The sequence below is a fragment of the Cotesia typhae genome, unplaced genomic scaffold (assembly GCF_013202065.1).
Source record: "Cotesia typhae breed Kobodo isofemale line unplaced genomic scaffold, CoteBio_Ctyphae contig_11, whole genome shotgun sequence".
NCBI classification, from domain to species: domain Eukaryota; kingdom Metazoa; phylum Arthropoda; class Insecta; order Hymenoptera; family Braconidae; genus Cotesia; species Cotesia typhae.
The window spans coordinates 5,248,666-5,270,912 of record NW_027423711.1 but is presented as its reverse complement, the minus strand read 5'-3'; the positions used below and the strand labels follow the sequence as shown (position 1 = coordinate 5,270,912).

The 22,247-nt window shown below is 33.8% G+C and overlaps 5 protein-coding genes across 11 annotated transcripts; 3 read left to right on the top strand and 2 right to left on the bottom strand.

The window, feature by feature from the left end:
• Positions 1 to 897: 897 nt before the first annotated feature.
• Positions 898 to 4,643, bottom strand: Klp3a (kinesin-like protein 3A). The gene is made up of 4 exons (XM_074243943.1): positions 4,232 to 4,643; positions 2,224 to 4,167; positions 1,225 to 2,155; positions 898 to 1,156 (listed from the first exon to the last, which is right to left on the bottom strand). Exons 1-4 carry the CDS (start codon positions 4,464 to 4,466, stop codon positions 1,138 to 1,140), a joined length of 3,129 nt encoding a protein of 1,042 aa, XP_074100044.1. The 5' UTR covers positions 4,467 to 4,643; the 3' UTR covers positions 898 to 1,137.
• Positions 4,644 to 5,197: 554 nt separating this feature from the next.
• Positions 5,198 to 8,015, top strand: Ncm (pre-mRNA-splicing factor nucampholin). Its single transcript, XM_074243985.1, has 2 exons — positions 5,198 to 5,366; positions 5,459 to 8,015. The coding sequence occupies exon 2, from the start codon at positions 5,507 to 5,509 to the stop codon at positions 7,889 to 7,891; it is 2,385 nt and encodes a 794-aa protein (XP_074100086.1). The 5' UTR covers positions 5,198 to 5,366; positions 5,459 to 5,506; the 3' UTR covers positions 7,892 to 8,015.
• Positions 8,016 to 8,120: 105 nt separating this feature from the next.
• Positions 8,121 to 9,559, top strand: Ufd1-like (ubiquitin fusion-degradation 1-like). Its single transcript, XM_074244256.1, has 5 exons — positions 8,121 to 8,270; positions 8,354 to 8,459; positions 8,521 to 8,675; positions 8,794 to 9,348; positions 9,412 to 9,559. The coding sequence occupies exons 1-5, from the start codon at positions 8,268 to 8,270 to the stop codon at positions 9,478 to 9,480; spliced, it is 888 nt and encodes a 295-aa protein (XP_074100357.1). The 5' UTR covers positions 8,121 to 8,267; the 3' UTR covers positions 9,481 to 9,559.
• A 1,495-nt stretch (positions 9,560 to 11,054) lies between these two features.
• LOC141528268 (enoyl-CoA hydratase domain-containing protein 3, mitochondrial) lies at positions 11,055 to 13,340 on the bottom strand. The gene is made up of 6 exons (XM_074244228.1): positions 13,257 to 13,340; positions 12,952 to 13,035; positions 12,688 to 12,861; positions 12,374 to 12,564; positions 12,151 to 12,311; positions 11,055 to 12,080 (listed from the first exon to the last, which is right to left on the bottom strand). The coding sequence occupies exons 1-6, from the start codon at positions 13,308 to 13,310 to the stop codon at positions 11,839 to 11,841; spliced, it is 906 nt and encodes a 301-aa protein (XP_074100329.1). The 5' UTR covers positions 13,311 to 13,340; the 3' UTR covers positions 11,055 to 11,838.
• LOC141528125 (uncharacterized) lies at positions 13,328 to 20,400 on the top strand. 7 transcript variants are annotated; one of them, XM_074244042.1, is made up of 8 exons: positions 13,328 to 13,443; positions 13,674 to 13,773; positions 15,680 to 15,960; positions 16,015 to 16,433; positions 16,818 to 16,898; positions 17,022 to 18,214; positions 18,421 to 18,504; positions 18,987 to 19,127. In XM_074244042.1, exons 2-7 carry the CDS (start codon positions 13,761 to 13,763, stop codon positions 18,492 to 18,494), a joined length of 2,061 nt encoding a protein of 686 aa, XP_074100143.1. In that variant the 5' UTR covers positions 13,328 to 13,443; positions 13,674 to 13,760; the 3' UTR covers positions 18,495 to 18,504; positions 18,987 to 19,127. The 7 variants fall into 7 exon arrangements, with proteins under 7 accessions (XP_074100143.1, XP_074100121.1, XP_074100129.1 ...); XM_074244020.1 differs by lacking the exons at positions 13,328 to 13,443; positions 13,674 to 13,773 and adding an exon at positions 13,827 to 14,323; XM_074244028.1 differs by lacking the exons at positions 13,328 to 13,443; positions 13,674 to 13,773; positions 17,022 to 18,214 and adding exons at positions 13,892 to 14,323; positions 20,122 to 20,400 and having other exon boundaries at positions 18,987 to 19,946.
• Positions 20,401 to 22,247: the final 1,847 nt, after the last annotated feature.

Genomic DNA, 22,247 nt, shown 5'->3' with positions numbered 1-22,247 from the left:
GCGGCTAACTTAATTTTTATTAAAAAAAAATTATTGACAGCTAATTACTATGAAGTTACTAGTAAGTAATAAAATTATAAAATATAATGAATAATTGACAGTCAGTGAAATCAGCTGATCGAATTAAAATTTAATTAAAAGATGAGCGACAGTGAAGACGATGCAGATGATAATTTTCTGTTCCGACTATTCCGTAGACTATTTCCTAGAAGAACACGTAGAGTATCATTTGCCGGCTGCATGAACAACGAATACGAGTACATTATCGAAAAGCTGGCGATAAAACGTGTTCGCGGTTCTCTGATCTCCACGTCCTTTGACATCGAGTGCAGAAGACGCTACGAAGAAATGAATTCCGCTGTGGTGCCGCCGGTAAATGACTCTGCAGAAGCTCCTAAAAGTAAAGTACCAAACTTGCGTAAAAAATTGAGATTCACCAGAGAGAATGACGAGTCTGGAGGTGAAGGAACCTCTGGAGAAACTTTTCACTCGAACCATATCATCAACAGGTTGACAGCTTTCCATCCGCATCTGAAAGAATCTGAGCGACTTCCCAAAGACCCTTTGACCACAAAAAGAACCAAGAGTCTCAGGTCTTTCGCTGAAGAGTTAACAGAGCTCGCTTCCAAAAAAGATCCGTCTCCCGGTACTTCGAAACAAAAATAATTTATTAAAATAAAGACTAAAGTATATAAATTTTTATTAAAAAATATTAATTAAATTATTTCAATTAATTTTACATGCTTTTTTTTATCATAATTATAAAAGTTGATAATAATTTTTCAACAATAATTGAGATTATTAAATAATTCTACTTGTCTAATAACAATATCATAGTAATCTTAAATTTAAAAACATTTTATCACAACATATTGTTTTTAATAGTAATGTTATAAAATAAAAATAATGATAATAATAATTGTATCACTCTATTTTTTTGTTACAAAAAAAAAGTATTATTATTATTGTTATAATTTTTATTTTATAATAATTTTAGTGAAATAATATGAATTTTTCATAACTTTCAAATTTTTCCGGGATTCGTTAATAACTATCAATAGCTGTTTAATAATTAAAGAATTAAAAATACAAGTTTTAATTTAATGTGTTAATTAATTGATTATTGATGGTTGCTCATCAACCCTCTGCATCGATCCTAAAACAAATAAACGGAAGGAATAATAAAATAAAAATTCACAAATAAAATAAATATAAAAGATTTACTTTAATCGCTTAGTATCCTGCGATTCGACTTTGTCAGGAAAAAATAGCTGTCCAGTCTTGTCAGGATCTCTATTTTCACAAGAGTCGTCGCATCCACATTTTGATCCACAAACACCACCATTTCTCCTGCATGAACAGAGCCGCGTCTTGCACTTAGTTTTAGAGCAGCTGCATTTGATATCACCATTAGAATCCCTTTTCATCGGCACTACGTTTTCTTCGAGAGAACCATTGTTAACATTGAATGTAGTCCTAGTGCGTTTATACAAAGGTGTTTTCGACCAATCTGGGTCTTTCAGAACGTCATCTTCATAGTCGATTACACTCTCGTCCAGTGACAAGTTTTGATAATAATAAGTATTAGAATCCCACTCTCTCAAGGGTTTTTTATTGTCAGTACTGATTTTTTTTACTGGTCCAGCTTTCTGGAGTTCCTCATTAGTTTGCTTCAGCTCCTCCATTTGCCTCTTCATGTTTTCCTCCCGGAGTTGTAGCTGTCGGTTCTCCATCAGAACTTGATCGTGCTTCTTCTCGAGATCGTCGAACCTGGAAACAAGCGAGTCGTATTCGACTAATTTGTTCCATTGCTTGCGACGATTGTCAGTAACGACTTCAACGGCAGTTTTCAGAGCTAACTTGGCGTCTCCCATTGAGGTAATTTCTTGCCACTTGCCACTGGACTTTTTTTTATCAGTATCCATCAGCTGTTGCTGCAACTGAGCGATTTGAGCGTTCAGCAGATCAATGACGTCCTGGAGATCTTTCATTTCTTCTGTTGAATTCTCTGTTGAGTCATTAGCGTGCTGCTTCTTGAGCTTCTGGAGCAGCTGTGAATAGCTTGAGCGCTCTTTCATGTATTTATCGAGCATACACTCACAATTGACGCGCTCCAGAGCTTCTTCAATCTCCCTTGAGACCAACGCTTGAATACCTAAGCAAAAAAAAAAAAAAATAATAATAAATACTACTATAGATAATATTTAAAACTGAACAATTTACCTTCTTTCGAGCTGCTATTTTTCTCTCTTCGCTGCTGCGCCTTAGTCTGCAATTCAAGGGTTTCTTTCAATCGTTTATTTATCGCAGCATACTCTTCAATCTTTCTCTTATAAACATTCTGCTGCTTGCTGTGCTGATTTTGCATCCTTGCCATCTGATTCTGCCTCTTGCGATCCTGATCCTTCAACTTATAAAGCTCTTTTTCTCGCTGCTGTTTATACTGCGTGAATCGATCGGACTCTTTACGCATCTCCCGAATCAATTTCACTCTTGTTTGCTTCAGAGTCTGAATTTCAGAAGTCAAATTTTTTATCTGCTGATCCGACTTTTCTTTCGCCTTGATAATGCGATTCTGTTCCGTGCATTTACGCGTCAACTCAGTAATTTTCTTCTCAAATTCCTGGAGTTTTTTCCGGCGCGACTCAGCTAATTTCGCGCTTGCCGAATTATGCTGAACATTTTCCAGAGTCTTCAGCAGCTTATCCCTCTCTGCCTGCAAATTTTTTATTTCCAGCTCCATCTCCTGGACTTCTTTAGTCTGCTCTGCGATTTGCGACGCATTGCTCAACAATCTATTAATAAGTTCTTCTTTAACTGCAAGCTCACGGTTAATATTCTGAACTTCATTATTTCTATCAGCTTGTCTCAGAGTGTGCTCAGCATGTTCTTCATCCAAATGAACGCTGTCATCAAAGCTTCGCTGGTCTTCCTCAGTATCCTCTGTCACATTCTGAGATCTAGGAATCTGCTCCAACGACATTTGTTGATAAATTTCAGCGTCCATTTTTTTCTGCTGATCCAATAATTCGTGAATTTTCGTCCTGATGCTGCACAAAGTTTCCCTATAGAAGTTCTCCAACGACTGGTCCTCCAGGATCTTGTCAAACTCTTCTAAAATTTTTACCAACCCCGAGTAAATCTTCTCCTTGGCACTTTCAGCCAGCTCAGCCCTTTCGTTCATGCACATAGTCTCAAACATATTCGCATTGAACTTCTCAGTGAGCTCGCGCAATTTTTTCTGCAAAGATTTATTCCTCTCAGCAAGCTCGGCGTGCTCTGGAGGACATCCTTGCAGCGGTCCCTTAACAGCCAGAGCCAGTTGTAAGTTAATAATCTCCGCTTGCAGAGAATTTATCTTCGCCGTTTTTGGATCTTGGTTAACAATCGGTTTATTCTTGATTTTCTTCGCTCTATCAGCATATCGAAGAGTACTAAGGGTCTCCTCTAGATTATAATCAGCCGGACTGACGCAGGCAATCATTAAAGTGATTGAGTTTCCTCCAAGAGAATCTTGGAGGAGCCTTGTGAGTTTGCTATCTCGGTAAACAACAAAAGAATTCGAATTACTGTCTCCCAGCTGTGAAATGACATTTCCTAGAGCCAAAAGGCCTTTATTAATATTGACACCTTCCTTGAAGCGCTCACCGGTAGCCTGAGTCTTCTTGCTTCGCTCAGAGCCCGCCAAGTCTACAAGGTGAAATTTAGCAGTTGTGGCATTCGCTGGATTGTCTTTAGGCTCCTGGAAAATGATCATCGAAAATATTGCGTGGCTTCTACTGCTTTGATCATTCATTGCTGTGGACCCAGTAGCTCGACCCTGTGATCCGTGGATGAGTAGCTCCAAGGTCTCTTCAGCATTGTTCACTTCTTTTTCTGTCACTCCGGTGATTTTTATCTCTTTATTGCTGTATTCTCTTATGTCAACGACGCAATCCTTTCGATTCTTATCCGCTAGCAGGTCGTATAATTGCTCATTGTACAGCTCCATAAAAGACACTGTCACTCTGTAATTATATTTATGTGATTCTTCATTGATACACTTGAATATATCATTGACAGCTCGTGGAATCACTCCCATAGACTCGTCAACTGTGTAGTTGGTGCCCATTGAATGGGTTTTTCCACTCCCCGTCTGACCATATGCGAGGATTGTAACATTATAACCTGTTAAATAAATAAACCAAGAATTATTTAGTGAATTATATTTAGTATTATAAATAAAGTTTACCTTTGAACAATTTGCTGATCATACCCGAAACAGCGGTCTCGTAAAACTCGTCTTGGGTACATTTTGGCCCGAACACATGGTTAAATGTGAATGCTTTGTCATTTCGAACTTGGACCTGATTTTCTGGCTGGATCACGTTCAAAATATCCTGGCAACCTCGATCTATCTCTGATGACACCAAAGGTCTCACTCTCACCGCAACACGCACTGTATCATCTGCCATTGTTGATTTCATTGGATTTTGTCACGATAATTTTAATAAAATTTATAAACTGAGTTATTTTTTACAAGCCTTGATAAAAATAAAAAATTTATACAGACAATACGTTTATTTTTATTGTCAGAGTAAAAATTAAAACTTAAACACCAACTCCAAGAATAGCGGACGATGCTTGTTGTCGGTTAAAATTTAAAATGAATAATGACTTTCAACGGTTGTTTAGCAAGCATGCGCATAGTTCAACTTCCGGCACTGATTTTTAGTTTTGATATATTTTTATATATTTTCTATAATTAATTAATTAATAATTATCAAGCACATGTGTTCTATAATAACAGAATAATTTTTAGGGTTAAATTTTTATTTTTTATTTAGTGTCACAATAATAATTTAAAACTTTTTAATTTCAACATCCGCTGACTTATACTTTCAAGAATAATACTGAAATTAGCCGTCAGCTGTCAATTTTAAAAATTTTTTTTAACAAATCAATTACAATAAATTTTCACTTGTAATTTTTATTAATTTTACATGTGGAACTTTTTAATAAATTTTTTTTTTTATAATAATTTAATTGCAATAAAATTTCTAAAAGAATTTTTAATATCTGTAAACTTCAGTGTCATCTTTCAAGAATATTTACGACGAGTTTCTAATAGTTGATGGAAAATTTTCATTGGCTGGCCAAAGACTAAGGTGACATCTATATGTGAAAGAATAAATTTAATTCATAAAATCAACAACCAACGTATTCGCACATAATTATTCTGAACGAATATTTAGCAGCGGTTACAAGTGATATTTTTGTTTAATTAAATAGTTTTTATTTTATACTGAATAAAATAAATAAATATTAATTTATTTGACAAGTGAATCTAGTCAAAAAATTAAATTTCATTTAAAAAACTATTTCTGGTAAGAACTTAACCTCCAAGTGTATTAATTACTTAGCAATAATCGTGGTATTAATTAAACTGTTTTTTTTTTTTTTTTTTTCTCTCCTCCAGATGTTAACGAATCTGGTAATTGATAACTATTAATTGAATCAAATAGCCATGGAACGCGAAGGAAGCCCCGTTGAACACCGTCGTCCAGACAAGGATCGCAAAGAGAGGAGAAGGAGGCGAGATGATGAGCACGTGCACAAAAGGTACTGGGACAACGACTGGAGCCATGAAAAAAGAACTGACAGGTCCCCGGATGACCAAGAGGAAAGATACAAACGGAGACGTAGGGAACGAAGTCCCGGTGAGTTTGAAAACAGGAACAGGCGAGAAAAAAGTCCGCACATGACTGAAAGACACAGGCGGGACCGAAATTCTCCGTTTAGATACGAGAGGAACCAACGAGACAGAAGCCCGTACGAGAGCAGGAGAGACAGAAGGGACAGAAGTCCTCGTGAGGAAAACGAGCGGTCTGATAAGAGGGATCGCAAGCGCACCAGGAACTCACCCAGTGAGCTGCCAGAAGAGGGAGAAATTCCTGACGGAGCTAAAAAGAACGAGAAAAATAAAATCCAGGATGAGGATCTAGGTAATATTACTCGTGCTCAAAAAAGAACTGTTGATTTATTAACTTCTAAGACCGGAGGTGCCTACATACCACCTGCTAAGCTCAAGCTGATGCAGGCGGAGATAACAGACAAATCATCGGCAGCTTATCAACGTATTGCGTGGGAAGCTTTAAAAAAATCTATCCATGGTCATATTAATAAGGTCAATACTTCCAACATCGGTCTCATTACCAGGGAGTTGCTGAGGGAGAACGTTATTCGAGGAAGAGGACTCTTGGCTAGGTCGATAATCCAAGCCCAAGTTGCTTCTCCGACGTTCACACCTATTTATGCCGCTCTGACGGCAATTCTTAACTCGAAATTTCCAAATATTGGAGAACTGATCATCCACAGACTGGTTAAACAGTTCATACGAGGATACAAAACTAATAATAAACCTTTGTGTATTTCCTCAGGAAGTTTCATTGCACACTTAATCAACCAGCGTGTTGTTCACGAGATTATTGTGTTGGAACTGTGGCACGTATTGTTGAAAAATCCCACTGATGACTCCGTGGAAGTAGCTATTGCTTTGTTGAAAGAATGTGGTCAGAAATTAACCGAAGTTTCCAAAGCTGGTATCGTGGAAATTTTTGATCTATTGAGAAATATTTTACACGAGGGAAAACTTGACAAGAGGATTCAATACATGATTGAGGTGATGTTCCAGATACGGAAGGATGGGTTCAAAGACCACGTGGCTGTCCCCAAGGAGCTGGATCTTGTAGAAGAGGATGACCAGATAATCCACGTGATCCAGCTCCAAGATAAGCACGACTCTGAAGATATTCTCAACGTCTTTAGATTTGATAGTGAGTATATTAAAAATGAAGAGAAATATAAAGAGTTGCAGAAAGAAATATTGGGCTCTGACAACAGCGATGCCAGTGGCGAGGATGAGGATAGTTCTGAGGAAGATGACAGTGGCGACGAAGAAGACGCCGAAAAGAAAGAGATCATATTGGATAATACTGAGACTAATTTAAAGGCTCTCAGGAGGACAATTTATTTGACGATTCATTCTTCTTTGGACTTTGAAGAGTGCGCGCACAAGCTGATGAAGATGCAGCTGAAGCCCGGACAGGAGCGCGAGCTCTGTTACATGTTCCTAGACTGCTGCAAGGAGAATAGGACGTATGAAAAATTTTACGGACTGTTAGCTGGTCGCTTCTGTGCAATAAATAAAATTTACGTCACTCCTTTTGAGGAGATCTTCAAAGAATCTTACGACACAATTCACAGGCTGGACATGAATAAGCTGAGAAATGTCGCCAAGTTCTTCGCGCATCTGCTAATTACAGATTCTATTTCCTGGACAGTGCTCAGCTGCATCAAGTTGAACGAAGAAGATACGACTCCTAGTAGCCGCGTGTTTATAAAAATTCTCTTCCAAGAGTTGTCTGAGTACATGGGCGTGCCTAAATTGAACAACAGGATTAAAGACGTCACCTTGCAAGAAGCCTTCGAGGGATTATTTCCAAGAGATACAGACAAGAAGACGAGGTTTGCTGTTAATTTCTTCACTACCATCGGGCTGGGAGGATTGACAGATGACTTGAGAGAGCATTTGAAGTCTCGGCCCAAGGTCTCAGCTGCTCCTCCGCCTGAAATATTGGAGACTTTGAAGAAGCCTAGCTCCTCTAGCTCATCATCATCCTCGACCTCGTCTTCGTCCTCTGACTCAGGGTCCAGTTCTGATTCTTCATCCTCTTCGTCATCATCATCATCATCCTCGTCGTCATCAGAGGAGGAAAAGAAGAAGAAAAAAAGAAAGGATAAACTTAGGGAGAAGGCGAAAGAGATCAAGAAAAAATCAGAAAAGAAAATTAAAAAGAAAAAACAGAAAAAGGAAAAAAAATCATTAAAAAAGAAAAAGAGTAGAAAGTAAAAAGTTGTTGATATTTTGGTATGTTGTATAATACTATTTTTTTTTTTTTTTATTTGCAATTAAGTTATTTATAAATAATGTAAATCTACATTTGAATAAAATAATTTTTTTAATGAAATAAAAATTTTGTTTAATTTAGTAAGTACATTTTAATGTAACTATAGTTAAAAATAATTATTAAAACGGCGCCCTCTACATTTATATGTTCATCAAAATAAATAAAAGACTTATAAATAGTCAGAGGACAACAACAAGCTTTGAATCATTACAAAGCATTTCATTATTTATATTTAATTTAAAATAAATTTATTCTCAACTCAAAATTTATTAATAGCTAAATTATTGTATAACTTACAGTTTTATTAGAAAAATAAAAATGGTAAGTTTAATAAATAATATTTAATCTATAAAATATATTTTTTTAGGTTAGAACTAAGTGAAAATTGTATTATTATTTTCTAGTTTGCGTTTAACATGTTCCCGAGACCCTTCAACACCCAATACAAGTGTTTTTCAGTCTCGATGTTCCCAGGAAACGAGAGACAAGATGTAGAACGTGGAGGAAAAAGTATGTTAACCTAATTGTCAATATTAAATTTTTTTTTGCTAAATAATGTTCATTTTTTTAGTAATTATGCCACCTTCAGCATTGGAGCAGCTCACTCGATTAAATATAGTCTACCCGATGTTATTTAAGTTAACTAATAAAAAGACTAATCGTGTGACTCACTGTGGTGTTTTGGAGTTCGTAGCAGATGAGGGAAAAGTTTATCTTCCATATTGGGTAATTTTTAATTACATCTAAAAATTTTTAGAATTTTTTTTTTATTAAAAAAATGATTACAGAATCATAAAAAAAAAAATTTTATTTGTTTTTTATTAATTTAATTGTTGATTGACAGATGATGCACAACTTACTGCTGGAAGAGAGTGAAATAATAAACATCGAGAGCGTATCATTGCCAGTAGCGACTTACGCACGCTTCCAGCCTCAGTCTGAAGATTTCCTGGACATCACAAACCCGAAAGCGGTTTTAGAAAATGGACTGCGTAGCTTCGCGTGCTTGACCACCGGAGATATAGTCGCCATTCAGTATAATCAGAGGATTTACGAGATGTGTGTCTTGGAAACTAAGCCAGGACCTGCGGTTTCTATCATCGAGTGCGATATGAATGTTGAGTTTGCTCCGCCAGTTGGTTACAAAGAGCCTCAGCGAGAAGAAAAGAAGCCACAGGAAGATCAAATCGATCCTACTGATTTAATGCCTGAGTCGAGTGGATTTTTCGCTTTTCAGGGTCAGGGTAACCGGCTGGACGGTAAAAAACGCAAAGATTCCGGTCCGTCAGAAACTCAAGTTCCTAAACCAGTTTATGTTCGGGGAATTCCTGATTATAATTATAAAATTGGAACACTTAACTTTTTACGCAATATAAAGTCTATCAACACTGCTAAAGATGTGAGTTTTAATTTTATTCAAATAACTTTTTTAAAAATATAATTAATTATTTTTTTTTTGCAGGAAAAAAATACTGATGAATTCAAAGCCTTTACTGGTGAAGGCTTTTCTCTTCGCAAATCAAGGAAATAATTTTTTAATAAGTAATAACAATAAATAAAAATTATTTAAGGTATTTTTTAAAGTAAATTAAATTTTCATTAAATAGTCACTTGGTTTTATTTTTATAAAAGCTCTACAGTTGTGTAATGGTAGGCGATATTTTCATCTATTGTTACTAATCAATTTTTTTTAATTTCCCGCTAAGAAAATTAAAAAAAATTTTTTTTTTTTAACTTAAAGAATATGAGCTTCTGCAGAGGTTTCAGGTACTTTAGCTGAAGCACTTGAGGAAGTACTGGAAAACAGTACGTTCCCCAAAGTTTTAGCGAGAAATCCTTCGGGGTCGGTATTTTTTTTCAAATTATGAACAGAGTACCGATTGTACAGCCCCCAGATGCTGTTCATTAGCTTGCTGTTGTACTTTAACGGAGTTAATTCTTGTTCTAGAAAGAAGAGAAAATTAATTAATATTTTAGTATGAAATTTATGGAAAAAAAAAAAAAAAAAAAAAAAAAATTAATCATCATTTTTATTTTTATACTTACTTTCAGATAAATTCTTCTTGAAAAATCCACCCAAGTTTTCTTCTTCAATATCGGGCTTTTGCATTAGAACTCTACGCTCCATAAGTTCTTGAAATTTGCAAACTGCAAATGCACCCTGGGGTACCGTGGACATGTTACGGCAGTCTAAAAAAATTAATGATTAATTATTTTTATTTTTACTTAATGCCACAGCAGAAATAATAAATTATAAATCCATTTTTTTTTTTAATTTAAATAAGGTGGAAAAATTTAAACTTACCAATACAACTGTCGAAAATAAATTCGTAAATCTGTCGCCGACAGAAATTTTTTCCAACAGCTATGGGCTCTTGTAATGAGTTCAACGGAACTTCAGATGTATAAAATCTCATACAAATACTCTTATTATTAACTATGAAGATCATAAAATATCTCAGTAACAGAACAATACTTTCTCTTTATTAAAAACGATAAAACAAACGTTTAGAGTCACGTCAGACTATAAATATTAATTAATTGTAATACTAAATAATAACTAAGAATAAATATTAAAACAAAGCAAATAGCTGTCAAGTAGTCACTTGAACTTTACAAAGATCTCGGGTAAACTGATCAATATTATTCGAGGGTGTTTATATAAGTTAATCGCAAGCTAACGAGAGGGGAGAATATGCAAACTAATAAGATCATTGACGGTTTCGAATCTCAGACGACCCTCCGGTCTATTGAACAATTAAAAATTACAAATATCTTATCACTTTTTTCATTTTTAAATGTTCTGGTTGTACTCTGATGACATTGAAAATTCACTTTTAATAGGTTTTAAGCTTTGCTATTGGAAATTTTTTTTGTATATTTCAAGTGTGAAGATAAGATAGTTATTATTATATACCTCGTATTTCTATTAAAAATATCAGGTTCATTAAAATACGTTGGAGGCATGATAATAAATAAAAAAAAAAAAAAAAACATTAAAATATCTAAAAATACAGTATTTATGATCAGTAAATATTTTTAAAATAATTCTAATTTTAAAAATCCGATAGCGAGGTCAGAATAAAAATAAAAGATATAAATTAGATTAAAATATTTTAATTAGATAATATATTAACTATCACAAATTATTACACAATCAGTATAATTTGTTTGTTTTTTTTTTTTTTTTTTTTTTTAATTCCAGTACAAAATTCAAGGCCATTTTTATTTTCCTAGAACACTGAATAATATTTTTATTTATTTGTTGCGTAATTGGTATTTTTTACTAACAGGGTTATCAAACGGCAATAATAATAAACTCCCGATACTCAGCGACCACCAAAAGATTTTATTTCTAAACCTCTGAGTTCCTGTTTTGCTTTTAAATATTATCAATATCGGGTTTTTACGCAAATGAGGAACATTAATTTGGGGTCATGCATTTCTATACGCAGTCTAAGTGAGGGATTTATCGCTCTACTTATCGTTGCACTTCGGACAGAATGGAAATCCGTCTTTCAATTTTAATTACAGTATAAATATATTATTATACAGTTGTTAGAGACTTTAAGTATAAGTTTAGTCGCTGAAATAATTATTCATCTTAATTAATTCAAATGAAAATATTTAAATTTTCGATTGAATCATCGGATATTTTTAATCGTCAATCTTTGACCTCAGAAAATAATTTTTAATCTTCACTTTGTTTGACATCAAACATCTCCCCTGTGAACTTTTTAACAATAAACAAATCGCAATAATTATTTATATAAATTACCCAAAAGTATTTTATTTATTTATCACAGCCTTGGTAAGACTTTTTAAGTATTGAAAATAATTTTTAAATTCCTGATAAATTACTTAGAAATTTTTTAGATTTTTTTTTTTATTATTCTAAGCCTTCATCTTTTTCAAACTTATTGCTCCAAACAGGCTTGCGTTTTTCTACAAAACTCTTGATTCCTTCCTGAGCGTCCTTCAACTCTAAATTCTGTAGCATAATCTCGGTGCCGTAGTAATAGGCCGAGGAAAGGTCAAGCTCTTGTTGCTCGAATAAAAATTTTTTTCCTAGTTGAACGACAGCTCGGCTTTTGGCTTTAATTGCGTCTATTGTTTCTTTCACTCCTTCATCTATAAAAAATTATTCTAATTATAAATAAATAAATAAATAATTTAATTAATTATTTTTAGGCACACTTACAAAGTCTATCATTAGGGACAACTTTGCTGACAAGTCCAGCATTTAAAGCTTCTTGGGCAGTTAAGGGAAGACCAGTATACAACATATAAGATGCTATTTTTTGAGGTACGTTTCGTACCAGAGGAATTCCTGGAGTAGAACAAAATATTCCAAAGTTTGCTCTAAAATATATGAAAAATTATTATAATTAAATTAAATATTTTAAAATAATAATTATAATTACCCAGGAGTAGAAAAGCTACTTCTTTCAGTACAAATAACAATATCACAAGAACTGATTAGTTGACATCCAGCTGCCGCAGCAAGACCATCAACAGCAGCAATTACAGGAATTGGAGAATTAGTTATTGTTTTCATTAAATTGGCAGCTGTTTCGAAGACTTCATAGTGATGCTTGTTACCTTTTGCTGTTGTCTGGATATTAAAATTAATTTAGCAGATATTTGATAATTTAAAATTTTGGAAAAAAAAAAAATTGACACGATGATAAACATAACCTAATCAATTAAAAGTCTAATTAAAAATAATTATACTAACCAGTTCTTTCAGATTATGACCAGCTGAAAATATTTTCCCGGGTTCTGCAGCTATTACAATTGCTCTCAATGATTCTTTATCATGGTCTCGTTCCAAATTCCAGGTTAATATTTTCATCATCTCCAGTGACAGGGAATTTCTAGACGCATCATGGCTCAGAGTAATTGTTCTCACCTATTGACATAATTTATAATAATTAATAATGTAAGAAAAATATTAGAATAGTTTTAAAAAAATTGTAATTAATAAAAAAAAATTATTTACTCCATTGCTCTCGTCGCTCTCGACATACTTTTCGCTCTCAAAAGTCGTGTTAGTGACATATGATCTCGCGAAGAGTTTTCCCGCCTAAACAAAAATAATTTAAAATTCAACCGCGTGTTTGCACGCAAGCGCAGAAACAACTGCGCACAATCAGCTGTCACGCGTCGAATAAACACAAATAATATTTAGGTTTATTTATAGCTTCTAATGCACAATAATAAGGTTGATAAATTATTCATAAGCATATTTATGTAACGTCTATAGAGACAATTGAAGATTTTGTAGTAAATAACAAGCAAAATTACCTTGAATATTGATAAATAACTGCGTCCTGTCAACAAATTGCACGTCCGTGACATCTCGAACAGAAACTCCGTTACTTTATCGCCACCTATAAATATATTTTTACTCTTTGCTCCTAGTTCAATTGTTTTTTTCACCGATAAAATTTTATATGCAATTACCAGCTTCACTTAAGTATTAAATCTCACTGTAATTATAAAATTATTGCTTAATAATTTTGCAATAATTAATTATTTATTTATAATTTTTCTGCGCAAGTCAAAAATTATTTAATATACTTTTTTTTTTTTTAGAATATTAATTTTTGAATAAATAATTAATTAATTTTTTAAAATTGACAGCTGACGGCTAACTTCAGCATTATAAAAATTTATAATAATTAAATTGCTAAAAAAATTTTTAATATCTGTCAATTTCAGTGTCATTATTAAAATCGAATGTTACTCGGCTGAGTAAATACAGCCTTAGGGTTGTCATGGCAACCAGTGTTTTGGTTTACAACAGACATGGCAGATGAAGGTAAAATGTCAAAATTAATTTATTAAAATTAATAAAATTAATAAAACCCTTAGAAATATTTATTAACTAAAATAAATAAATAAATTAACTATTAACTTTATTTACAATAAAACCCTTAGAAAATAATTCTTTCTTCTGGCCGCTCTAATCTAATAATAAATAAAATAGTATCTTAAGGTATCTTTAGTTGGACGGTTTTACAAAAAAAGTAAAAGCTGGTTACAAAAATAACCAGACGTTAATCGTGAGCTCGAGAAGCAGCGGCAGGTTACGTAGACAAAAATCCATAATGCAACGTGATGGCTAGTGTCGCTTAGAGCACGTTTCTTCCCAGTTACTACTGTGCGTTTGGTCTTAATCAGACGTTTAGTCGTGCTTCGTTCAGATACTGCCTCGATGTTGTGCTGCGTGTCGAGAAAAGCCGCCGAGGGATCTGTTTTAAAGAAACCTCCTCTTTTGTCGCGGTCTTCTTCTTCATCTTCGACGTCAACTGTGACTTCCTCGAAATTGCCAGCCAGCCAGCTGATTATCAACGACCTCAAATCGCACGGTAAGATATTAAAAAAAAAAAAAAATAAATAAATAAATTATGCATAATTTATCGACGGAATGAATATTTAATTACAGTTTCCTGGCATTAACATCTAACACTAATACGCTTGCTGGACTAATCAGTATTGTAAGAAGGCTGTGAAGAAATGGTGCGTTAACAAACGGTTATTAGCAATTGAGCGACTGGAGAATGAGTATGTAGTTTTTTTACAAACTGGTTACGCTTAAAGATCTATATGGACTTTGTGAATGTAAATATAACGTGAGTAAACAGTGTATCTTGTCGCGGTCTTGCTACGTAATATAACAGAGTATTGAAGGTGAATATGGTCTGGCCTTATACGAGAGCATCGTCATCTTGATCTGTATTTTAATGGTACTGGAGTTAGCTGTCAGCTGTAAATTTAAAAAAATTTTATAATTAATCAATAACAATGAAAATTAAGTTAGCCGACATTTAAAAATTAAAAAAAAAATTTTTTTTATTGAAAAAATGACAACAAAAAAATTAAAAAAAAAAAAAAAAATTTCATTCGTAAAAAACTTGAAAAACTATAAGTGCAATTTTTTTAGAAATATCTTTTTAGTTTTAATTTAATTAATAAACAAAAATCAAAAATTTTTAGACGTCTGCTAACTTCAGTGTCATTTAATTTAATATAAACGACGTTGTTAATGAAGGTAATTAATACTTGATGTGTAAAAGCCGAAAGGAAAAGGAAACTGCATTATTGTTGGTGCTGGTGCTTAAAGACAAGGTGCATAAGATGAGAGTACAACATCAAGGCGTATCTGGCTGTAACTCGGTCGACAAATCACCCGAAATGGAAGCTTGCTCACGTAGGCGATACTGAACACTATGACTTTTAGTTTTTTAATATCATTATTGTTATTATTTATTTAATCTTAAGTGTGTGTTGTAAAGTTGTGAAGGCAACCGAGGCCTTATTGAAATTCAGGTGCTTGTCCACTCGGTTTTATTTATATTTTTACTCTGCTTCGTAAAAGAAACTTTAAGAAACTTCAGTCAGTCTTAATAACTTTATCGGTTTAAAACAACCAATCAATTGATAATTTTATTCACTAATTCTGTTAATTAACTTTAACCAGAGTGTCACTAGTTTTTTTATTTCTTGAGTTGTGTAATAAATAAATGTGTGATTAATTTTTTTAAACAGCGCTTAACATGCGATTATTATAATAAGATAGAGATCTTATGGAAATTAGCTTGGGTTTTATGTAAATTAAGTTGACAAGTTTATTTTTATTATTATATTAATATAATATCGTCGGGAAATTGCTCAATTGTTTGTTTATTAATATTGAGTGGTAAATAATAAATAAATGGCAACAGATGAGGTACTGGAACTGCTGCCCTGCTCGATATGCGGTAGAACATTCAAGCCCCAGTCGTTGGAGAAGCACACGAAAATTTGCGAACGAGCGGCGATAAAAAAGCGCAAGCCTTTTGACTCTTTTAAGCAGCGACTTCAGGGAACCGAGCTGGAGGAATACTTGCCAAAAGTTGTTACAAAGAGAGATGTGCGCCCGGAAGATAAATTTCGAAATAGAAATACCTGGAAGCAGACTCATGATGAATTTTTGAAAACTATCCGCGCTGCTCGAGGTGAAACTGTAAGTTATTTTGTAAATTTTTTTATAATTAATTAATTAATTTATTTATTTAAGGTTGCAACGAGCTCGCAGTATAGGCAAGTAACAACAGTAGCTCCCGGAGCTCCAACACGTGCCAACGAAAAAGGACTCTGTCCAACATGCAATCGCCAATTTGGAATCAAGGCTTACGATCGTCATGTCGCTTGGTGCAAGGAGCGAATAATGAGAGCTCCAGCGAGTCAGGCTACAAATGTTGCAAAAGAACGTCTCGACGCGAGGATGAAGTACCGGGCGCCGTTGCTCAAGAGTCGCCGGATGACAAACAAGGAAAAATATGCTCCTAGGAAAAATAATATTACTCAAAACATCAATAACAATAATATTATTAGTAATAATAATCGTATTAACAACTCGATAAATTTTGAGAAAAAAGATGCGAATGGATTGAAAACGACGGATCCTGTGAACATAAAACAGCCAGCAGTTACTGAGTAAGTATAATTTTTGTTGGCTCATTGCCTAGTTTTCTTTTCTTACTGCACTTATGTTGTCTCATAAGTTGTAATTAAAACTGTCAAACGCGGGACTTCCGCTCCAGCTGGATACATCTCGTATTATTTTTGTCTGCTCCACTTTAACTATCTGCATTAATGACTTTGTAATATTAATCATTTTATAAGTTATACTCAATGGTTAATAGTTGTAATTACAACCGATAAATTTTATTAAAATAACAATAAACTAGCGACCTTGCCTAAATACTTATCATAATAAATTGATTATCGGTGAGATTAATATGAAACTTTGAAAAGGTTTCTAAACACTAAATTTCACTAAAAAAAAAAATTACATAAGATACTTAAATTTAATTACAGAAGAAGAAGCGGACATGGAAAAAGTGACGGAGTCATTGCACCCGGGCCTGTGAAATCGCGTCCGTCTGACCGATCTACTAAGTAAGTATATTTATTTTTATTTCACCTTTTGAATAGTTTAAAAGTTTGTATTAAATAAATTACAATCGATGTCGCGAGTAGAGGACACGCTAATAAATATTTATACCAAACATCTCTCCTTAGACACGATCCTGATTTATTAATCCTAACTCCACCTGACTACCCACGAAGTAATAACTTTCAGGAATCTCCCACGTCGCTCCGAAAATGTCAATCTTCAGTCCCACCTCTGACGTCAGCGTCGCTAGATGAGGATAACGGCAATAAAAAATTCGTAATTACTAAAAGCAGTAGAAGAAATAAAAAAAAATCCAAGTGTATTGTATCTGCGAGAAGCCTCGGAGACCTCAAGGTCAATGATGTCACGGTAAATGGTGACGCAATAGGCATGACGGTGAGACCTTGTCATGCCCATAGGGAGAAGTTGACAACTTGGAAACAAATAAGATCTGATAAAGCTAAAGTTTGTCATTCAATTTCAAATTATATTGATGATGATAATTTAACTGATGAATTAGACCAGACATTTTTGATTAAAGAAGCTGATTGTGATGTTGACAATGACGTAATCGAAGGCATTGACTCTATTTTAAAGCAGCTGGACAATGATTTAATGGAGGAAGAAAAATTTAGTAAATTAAAATCAACTCCGTCGAGCCCGACTAAATTTATTATCGATGTTACTTGTGCCAGTACCCCAGTGTCTTTTAGAAATGAAAATTTAAACAGTCATAAAGACAACACTGAGGTGATGATTAACGATGACGAGTGTGAAAGCGAAACAGTGAGACCAAACAGTCAGTCTAAAAAAAGATGTAGCACTTATGTCATTCGAGAAACTAGTGACACTAATTGCCTCAAGATTGACAACAAAATTGAGAACCATAACAAATTTAATAATGATGATATTGTTTTGAAAGACCCGTTGTTTGAAACTGATCCTAATCAAAATAGAGTGGTCAGTGAAAAAGTAACTCCTTTGAAGATTTATCAAGGCAAAGGGAAAGACAAGGATAATGATACTGACTACTCGTTGCCATCGATTAATTTTACGACTGATTCATTGGACTCTGCGAGGTCTAGCAGGATCATGAGGAAAAAATTAAGGAAGAAGATGAATATCTTGAGAGACAGCACAGACTCGTTGATTTCTTCCGTAGAGGCTGAGATAAATTTGGAGGGAAAAAATGAGCCAAGGACTGCGAAAAAGTCGCTGATGTTCCCGGAGATTGTCTCCAAAGTAGACCAGAGGCTGGAGAAGACCTTTCAGGATAGAGAAATTCCATACTGGAAGCGCATGATGAGGACTTCGAGAAGTAGACTTTTTTATCACTTAATGAAAAATCCCAAAAATTTCCTACCTCCTGTCCCCTTCGATCACAGGTAAATTTCTTTTTAATTCAATTCCTGAGTCATTGTCCTATCTCCAATTTCCTGAAGGTAGAAATAAGTAAATAGTGTTCCGATAGAATAATTACGAGTAGGATTCAGGATCTGTAGCGTGGTATGATATAAATTCCAGGAGCTGTGGCCAAGATTTTCTCCCGGCATGGACGAATTACGTACGCAGACATCCGGACTTTAATCTTGTGCTAACAAGTAGAACGTAAGTTTTTGTTCTAGGCTACGGCTAGCTAAACAGCTATAAGAATGAAATGCAGAACCGAGAGTATTAAATATTCGTTCCTGGGCAGAATATTCATCACGCTTCTCTCGGTTTTTCTACATCGATCGTCACTTAATAATCGTTAATTAAAACTTTTATTTTACCATTAACATGCAAGTATGAAAAATTAACGACACGCGATCATCGATTTTGACATCCTCAATTTTTTTAATTATTTACAGCTCCTGGATTTAGTTCATCTTAATCGATAAATATTTTTTTTTTTTTCTAATTTATCAATTTATAAAAAACTATTATTATTATTATTATTATTAAAATTATTATTTATAGCATGAATTAATTACAGCAGCTATTGCACCTGCAGAATTACGTTATGCACGAGTGTTTCATAATAAATAATAAATATTAATTAGCATCAATAAAAATAAATTGTACTAATTTAAATATATATATTTTTACAGAGGAATATGTCAGGACTACGATCCATATTTATTAGCAGAGCAGCAACTGACTGACCTTCTGTCAGACACATGCAGTGATAAATCATATACGGACTCGCCGAACCGCTACGGCATTAAACCCACATCCTCGCAGTCGACTTCATCATCATCACCACTCTATCCTCTAACCCACTCATCAGCATTCGTTAAATACCCCAATTCCCTTAATTTAGATAATGCGAGCAGTCCAGAGAAGCAGCGGGGCTCGGTGGTGGCTCCGCCGTCAGAGTTCGACGACCTGTCAATAGGTTTCTCATCCTCGGACTCTACAGAAGTAAATTCAATATTATTCGCCGAGCTGGAGTCGGCCTGTCGACGTGAAGAAGAGGCCAACAAAAATAAAACGAGTACGAGTCATGTTCTCGGTCGGCGGATGATCATCGACAAGGCGAGAGCTCTGGGGACGACTGACCACTATCTGGACTCAAATTTGAACAGAAGAGTAGTGACCTCGACTGACAAATCGCGCAAGATCGTCGAGAAAACTACCGTGAAACCCATAAGACCAATGGTCACCAGGTCGAACTCTGTACGCTCTGCCTCCGCGCCGAAAATCCCCGAGCGCAAAGAAACGGCCAAGGTTAACTCGAGGTCGAGCCCGGGGACGAGGTTTAATAATCAAAGGAATAATTTCAGCAATCTCAGTGGAAGCAATTTGAGCTTAAGCTCGATCGTTTCTTCTGAGATTGATGTTAAAAGGTCGAACTCGATGTTCGACGACCTTGTTAGCTCCTTCGACGATGACTCAGGTTCGTACCCTTCCTTGAGATCCTTTTTAAAAAACGATCCTCTCTCCATGTCCAGTCCTGTCCAGCCCAGTCGGACCCGCAATGGCCAGATCAGCGATGAAGATTTGTCCTCGCCTGATAGCTTCAAAAAACAGGAATGCAGCAAATTGAGCGCTGACTCTGCTTACAGCAGGTATTATATTTTTATGTTTATTTATTTTGTTAAAAATTTATTTATAATAAGATAAAAGATCCATTTGTTGACACAGGCCTCGTTATTGACATTTGCAATTTTATTTTAATTAAAAAAATAAATAAATTTTAATATAATTTTTTAATTATCAATTTTAAGAATTTTATTTTTATAGCTTGAATCGAAAATATTCAAATGGACGCAATGATACAACAGGAAGATTGGAGGAAGAGTCATCGCTGCTACGTCGCCGTGAAAATGAAATAATCTCAAATTTAAAATCTAAAATGTCTAAATTTTGCCATGAATGCGGCACTAAATTTCCTGAAACTGCCAAATTCTGCTGTGAGTGCGGCATCCAGAGACTTGCTCTGTGACAATCGATTATTTTATCACAGAAAAAAATTTCCACTATTTAAATTACAAATTAAAACGAAAATTTTGTTTTAAATAACGCACATTTTAATTATTATTTTTTTTTATTTGTTGTTATACATATATACATTTATCTTTCGTTGTTATCATTATATTATTTACCATTAAGAATGCTTTTATCCACTAATCTTGTGCTTTTACTCATTACATTAATTTTTTTTTTAATTATTTTAAGAAGCACTTGATTTAAATTCTGATATTGTGAAAAAATGAATGGGTGATTTTTTACAAACTATCTTTTATATGAAAATTGAGGCGTAGACTTTAGACAATTAATTATTATTATAATTAAATAATTGTAGCACTTCCTCTAGATTTTGAGTGATGAGTATTTTAAAATTAGATTTTATTGAGCGAGTGTGATATATATATATATATATTAGGGTGGGTCAAAAAAATCGAATAATTTATTTTTGACTTTATACTCTGAAAAATAGGTTCGTAGACACCTAAAAAGAATTCTCTCCAAGTATAAGCTCTTAATTATAACGGGAAGGTCCTCCGCTTTGCGGGTTTCTAATTTTTTCGAATAATCAGATAAAAAAATTTATATCTCGCTTCCAACTGCTTGGAAAAATATTCCGTGGCATAGATTTTGTGAGAAATTGAATGCTTTACAAAAAAGGTCTCTTATGACTTTTTCAAAAACTCAACCGATTAAAAGATATTCATAGTTGAAGTTTGGCTATTTTAAGGAAAATATTCGTTTTTATTATGAATTTTATAAGTCGATGAAAAAAATTATTTCGGATTGCGGAACTCATGATTTTGTAGGAAATTTACTGCTCTACAAAAATGGTCTCTTATGATTTTTGATTAAGTGAAGCCGTTACGAGATATTCATCGTCAAACATTAACGAATATCAATATTTCCAGTTTTTGATCAATAATTCGATAAATTTTAATTTAAACTATGAGTTTCAGGAAAATTTACATAAATTTGAGTTTCGATCGATAAAGAAATGTTATAAACAATTTTTTTAATATTGTTTTCAGTCTTGAGCTTGTTTGATTGCATTAAAACAAGAAATTAGAGCATTTTTTCGACATATAGCCAATGATTAGTTTAATTTGAAGTGAATGACATATTTCTTTGTCAAATTTAATATGAAAAGTATTGAATCAAGTGAGAAACAACCAGTATTTAACTTTTTATAGATAAATTTTTTATTGAATTATCAATTGCAATATAATTGTCTATATTTTTAACATAACAGTACGCTATTACTATAAATAATTTCTTTTATTACAATTTGGGAATGTTTTTGATGTTCTTTGACAACTTGCAATAAGTACTGGAATTGTTCTTCATTTTTGTCAAGCATTGATTATATTCACTGACTAATGCAACAGCTCGCTCTGCTGAATCATTGACAACTTTTAGTTGTTGAAAGTATTCTTTATTTTCGAGATAACTCTCATTAGTAGGCCATAATTCAACATCGACATCAAGAAAGTCATACGGTAGATCGAAGATTTTGAAAAGATTTAATGACTTTTTAGACACAAAGTCACTCAGAGTTCTCTGCGCCAATGAATTCAAATCTTTTTAGCAATTAAAAATCTTTTAGCTTTAGAATCTGTACCTTCACGAGTATTAACAGCTTCAACAATACTTTTTTACTTCTAATGGAACGCCATCGTCAAACAGTGATAAAATGGCAAGTTCATCGCTCAAATACCATAAGTGCGAAATCATTTTTTCACACGTAGCTGAAGAAATCAAAGGATTGATATGTTTGTACTCCAATAAATTTTTCATAAACTGCAAGTCATGATAAGCAGCAGTTGTTGCAGAAGTTGATGAAAACCAAGCTTTTAAATACAATGTGACTATAAAAATACAGAAATGACGAAGACCATGCA

What these genes read in the sequence shown, in the direction of transcription:
- Klp3a (XM_074243943.1), bottom strand. Translation starts at nt 4,466, where the DNA reads ATGAAATCAACAATGGCAGATGATACAGTGCGTGTTGCGGTGAGAGTG. An exon ending in GATCAGCAAATTGTTCAAAG is followed by an intron (nt 4,168 to 4,231) that starts GTAAACTTTATT and finishes TTTATTTAACAG; the next exon opens with GTTATAATGTTACAATCCTC. An exon ending in AAATAGCAGCTCGAAAGAAG is followed by an intron (nt 2,156 to 2,223) that starts GTAAATTGTTCA and finishes TTTTTTGCTTAG; the next exon opens with GTATTCAAGCGTTGGTCTCA.
- Ncm (XM_074243985.1), top strand. Translation starts at nt 5,507, where the DNA reads ATGGAACGCGAAGGAAGCCCCGTTGAACACCGTCGTCCAGACAAGGAT.
- Ufd1-like (XM_074244256.1), top strand. An exon ending in AAGTTTATCTTCCATATTGG is followed by an intron (nt 8,676 to 8,793) that starts GTAATTTTTAAT and finishes GTTGATTGACAG; the next exon opens with ATGATGCACAACTTACTGCT. An exon ending in CTATCAACACTGCTAAAGAT is followed by an intron (nt 9,349 to 9,411) that starts GTGAGTTTTAAT and finishes TTTTTTTTGCAG; the next exon opens with GAAAAAAATACTGATGAATT.
- LOC141528268 (XM_074244228.1), bottom strand. Translation starts at nt 13,310, where the DNA reads ATGTCACGGACGTGCAATTTGTTGACAGGACGCAGTTATTTATCAATA. An exon ending in GTTATTTATCAATATTCAAG is followed by an intron (nt 13,036 to 13,256) that starts GTAATTTTGCTT and finishes ATTTTTGTTTAG; the next exon opens with GCGGGAAAACTCTTCGCGAG. An exon ending in GTCATAATCTGAAAGAACTG is followed by an intron (nt 12,565 to 12,687) that starts GTTAGTATAATT and finishes TTTAATATCCAG; the next exon opens with ACAACAGCAAAAGGTAACAA.
- LOC141528125 (XM_074244020.1), top strand. Translation starts at nt 14,170, where the DNA reads ATGTTGTGCTGCGTGTCGAGAAAAGCCGCCGAGGGATCTGTTTTAAAG. An exon ending in CAACGACCTCAAATCGCACG is followed by an intron (nt 14,324 to 15,679) that starts GTAAGATATTAA and finishes AAATGGCAACAG; the next exon opens with ATGAGGTACTGGAACTGCTG. An exon ending in AAACAGCCAGCAGTTACTGA is followed by an intron (nt 16,434 to 16,817) that starts GTAAGTATAATT and finishes ATTTAATTACAG; the next exon opens with AAGAAGAAGCGGACATGGAA.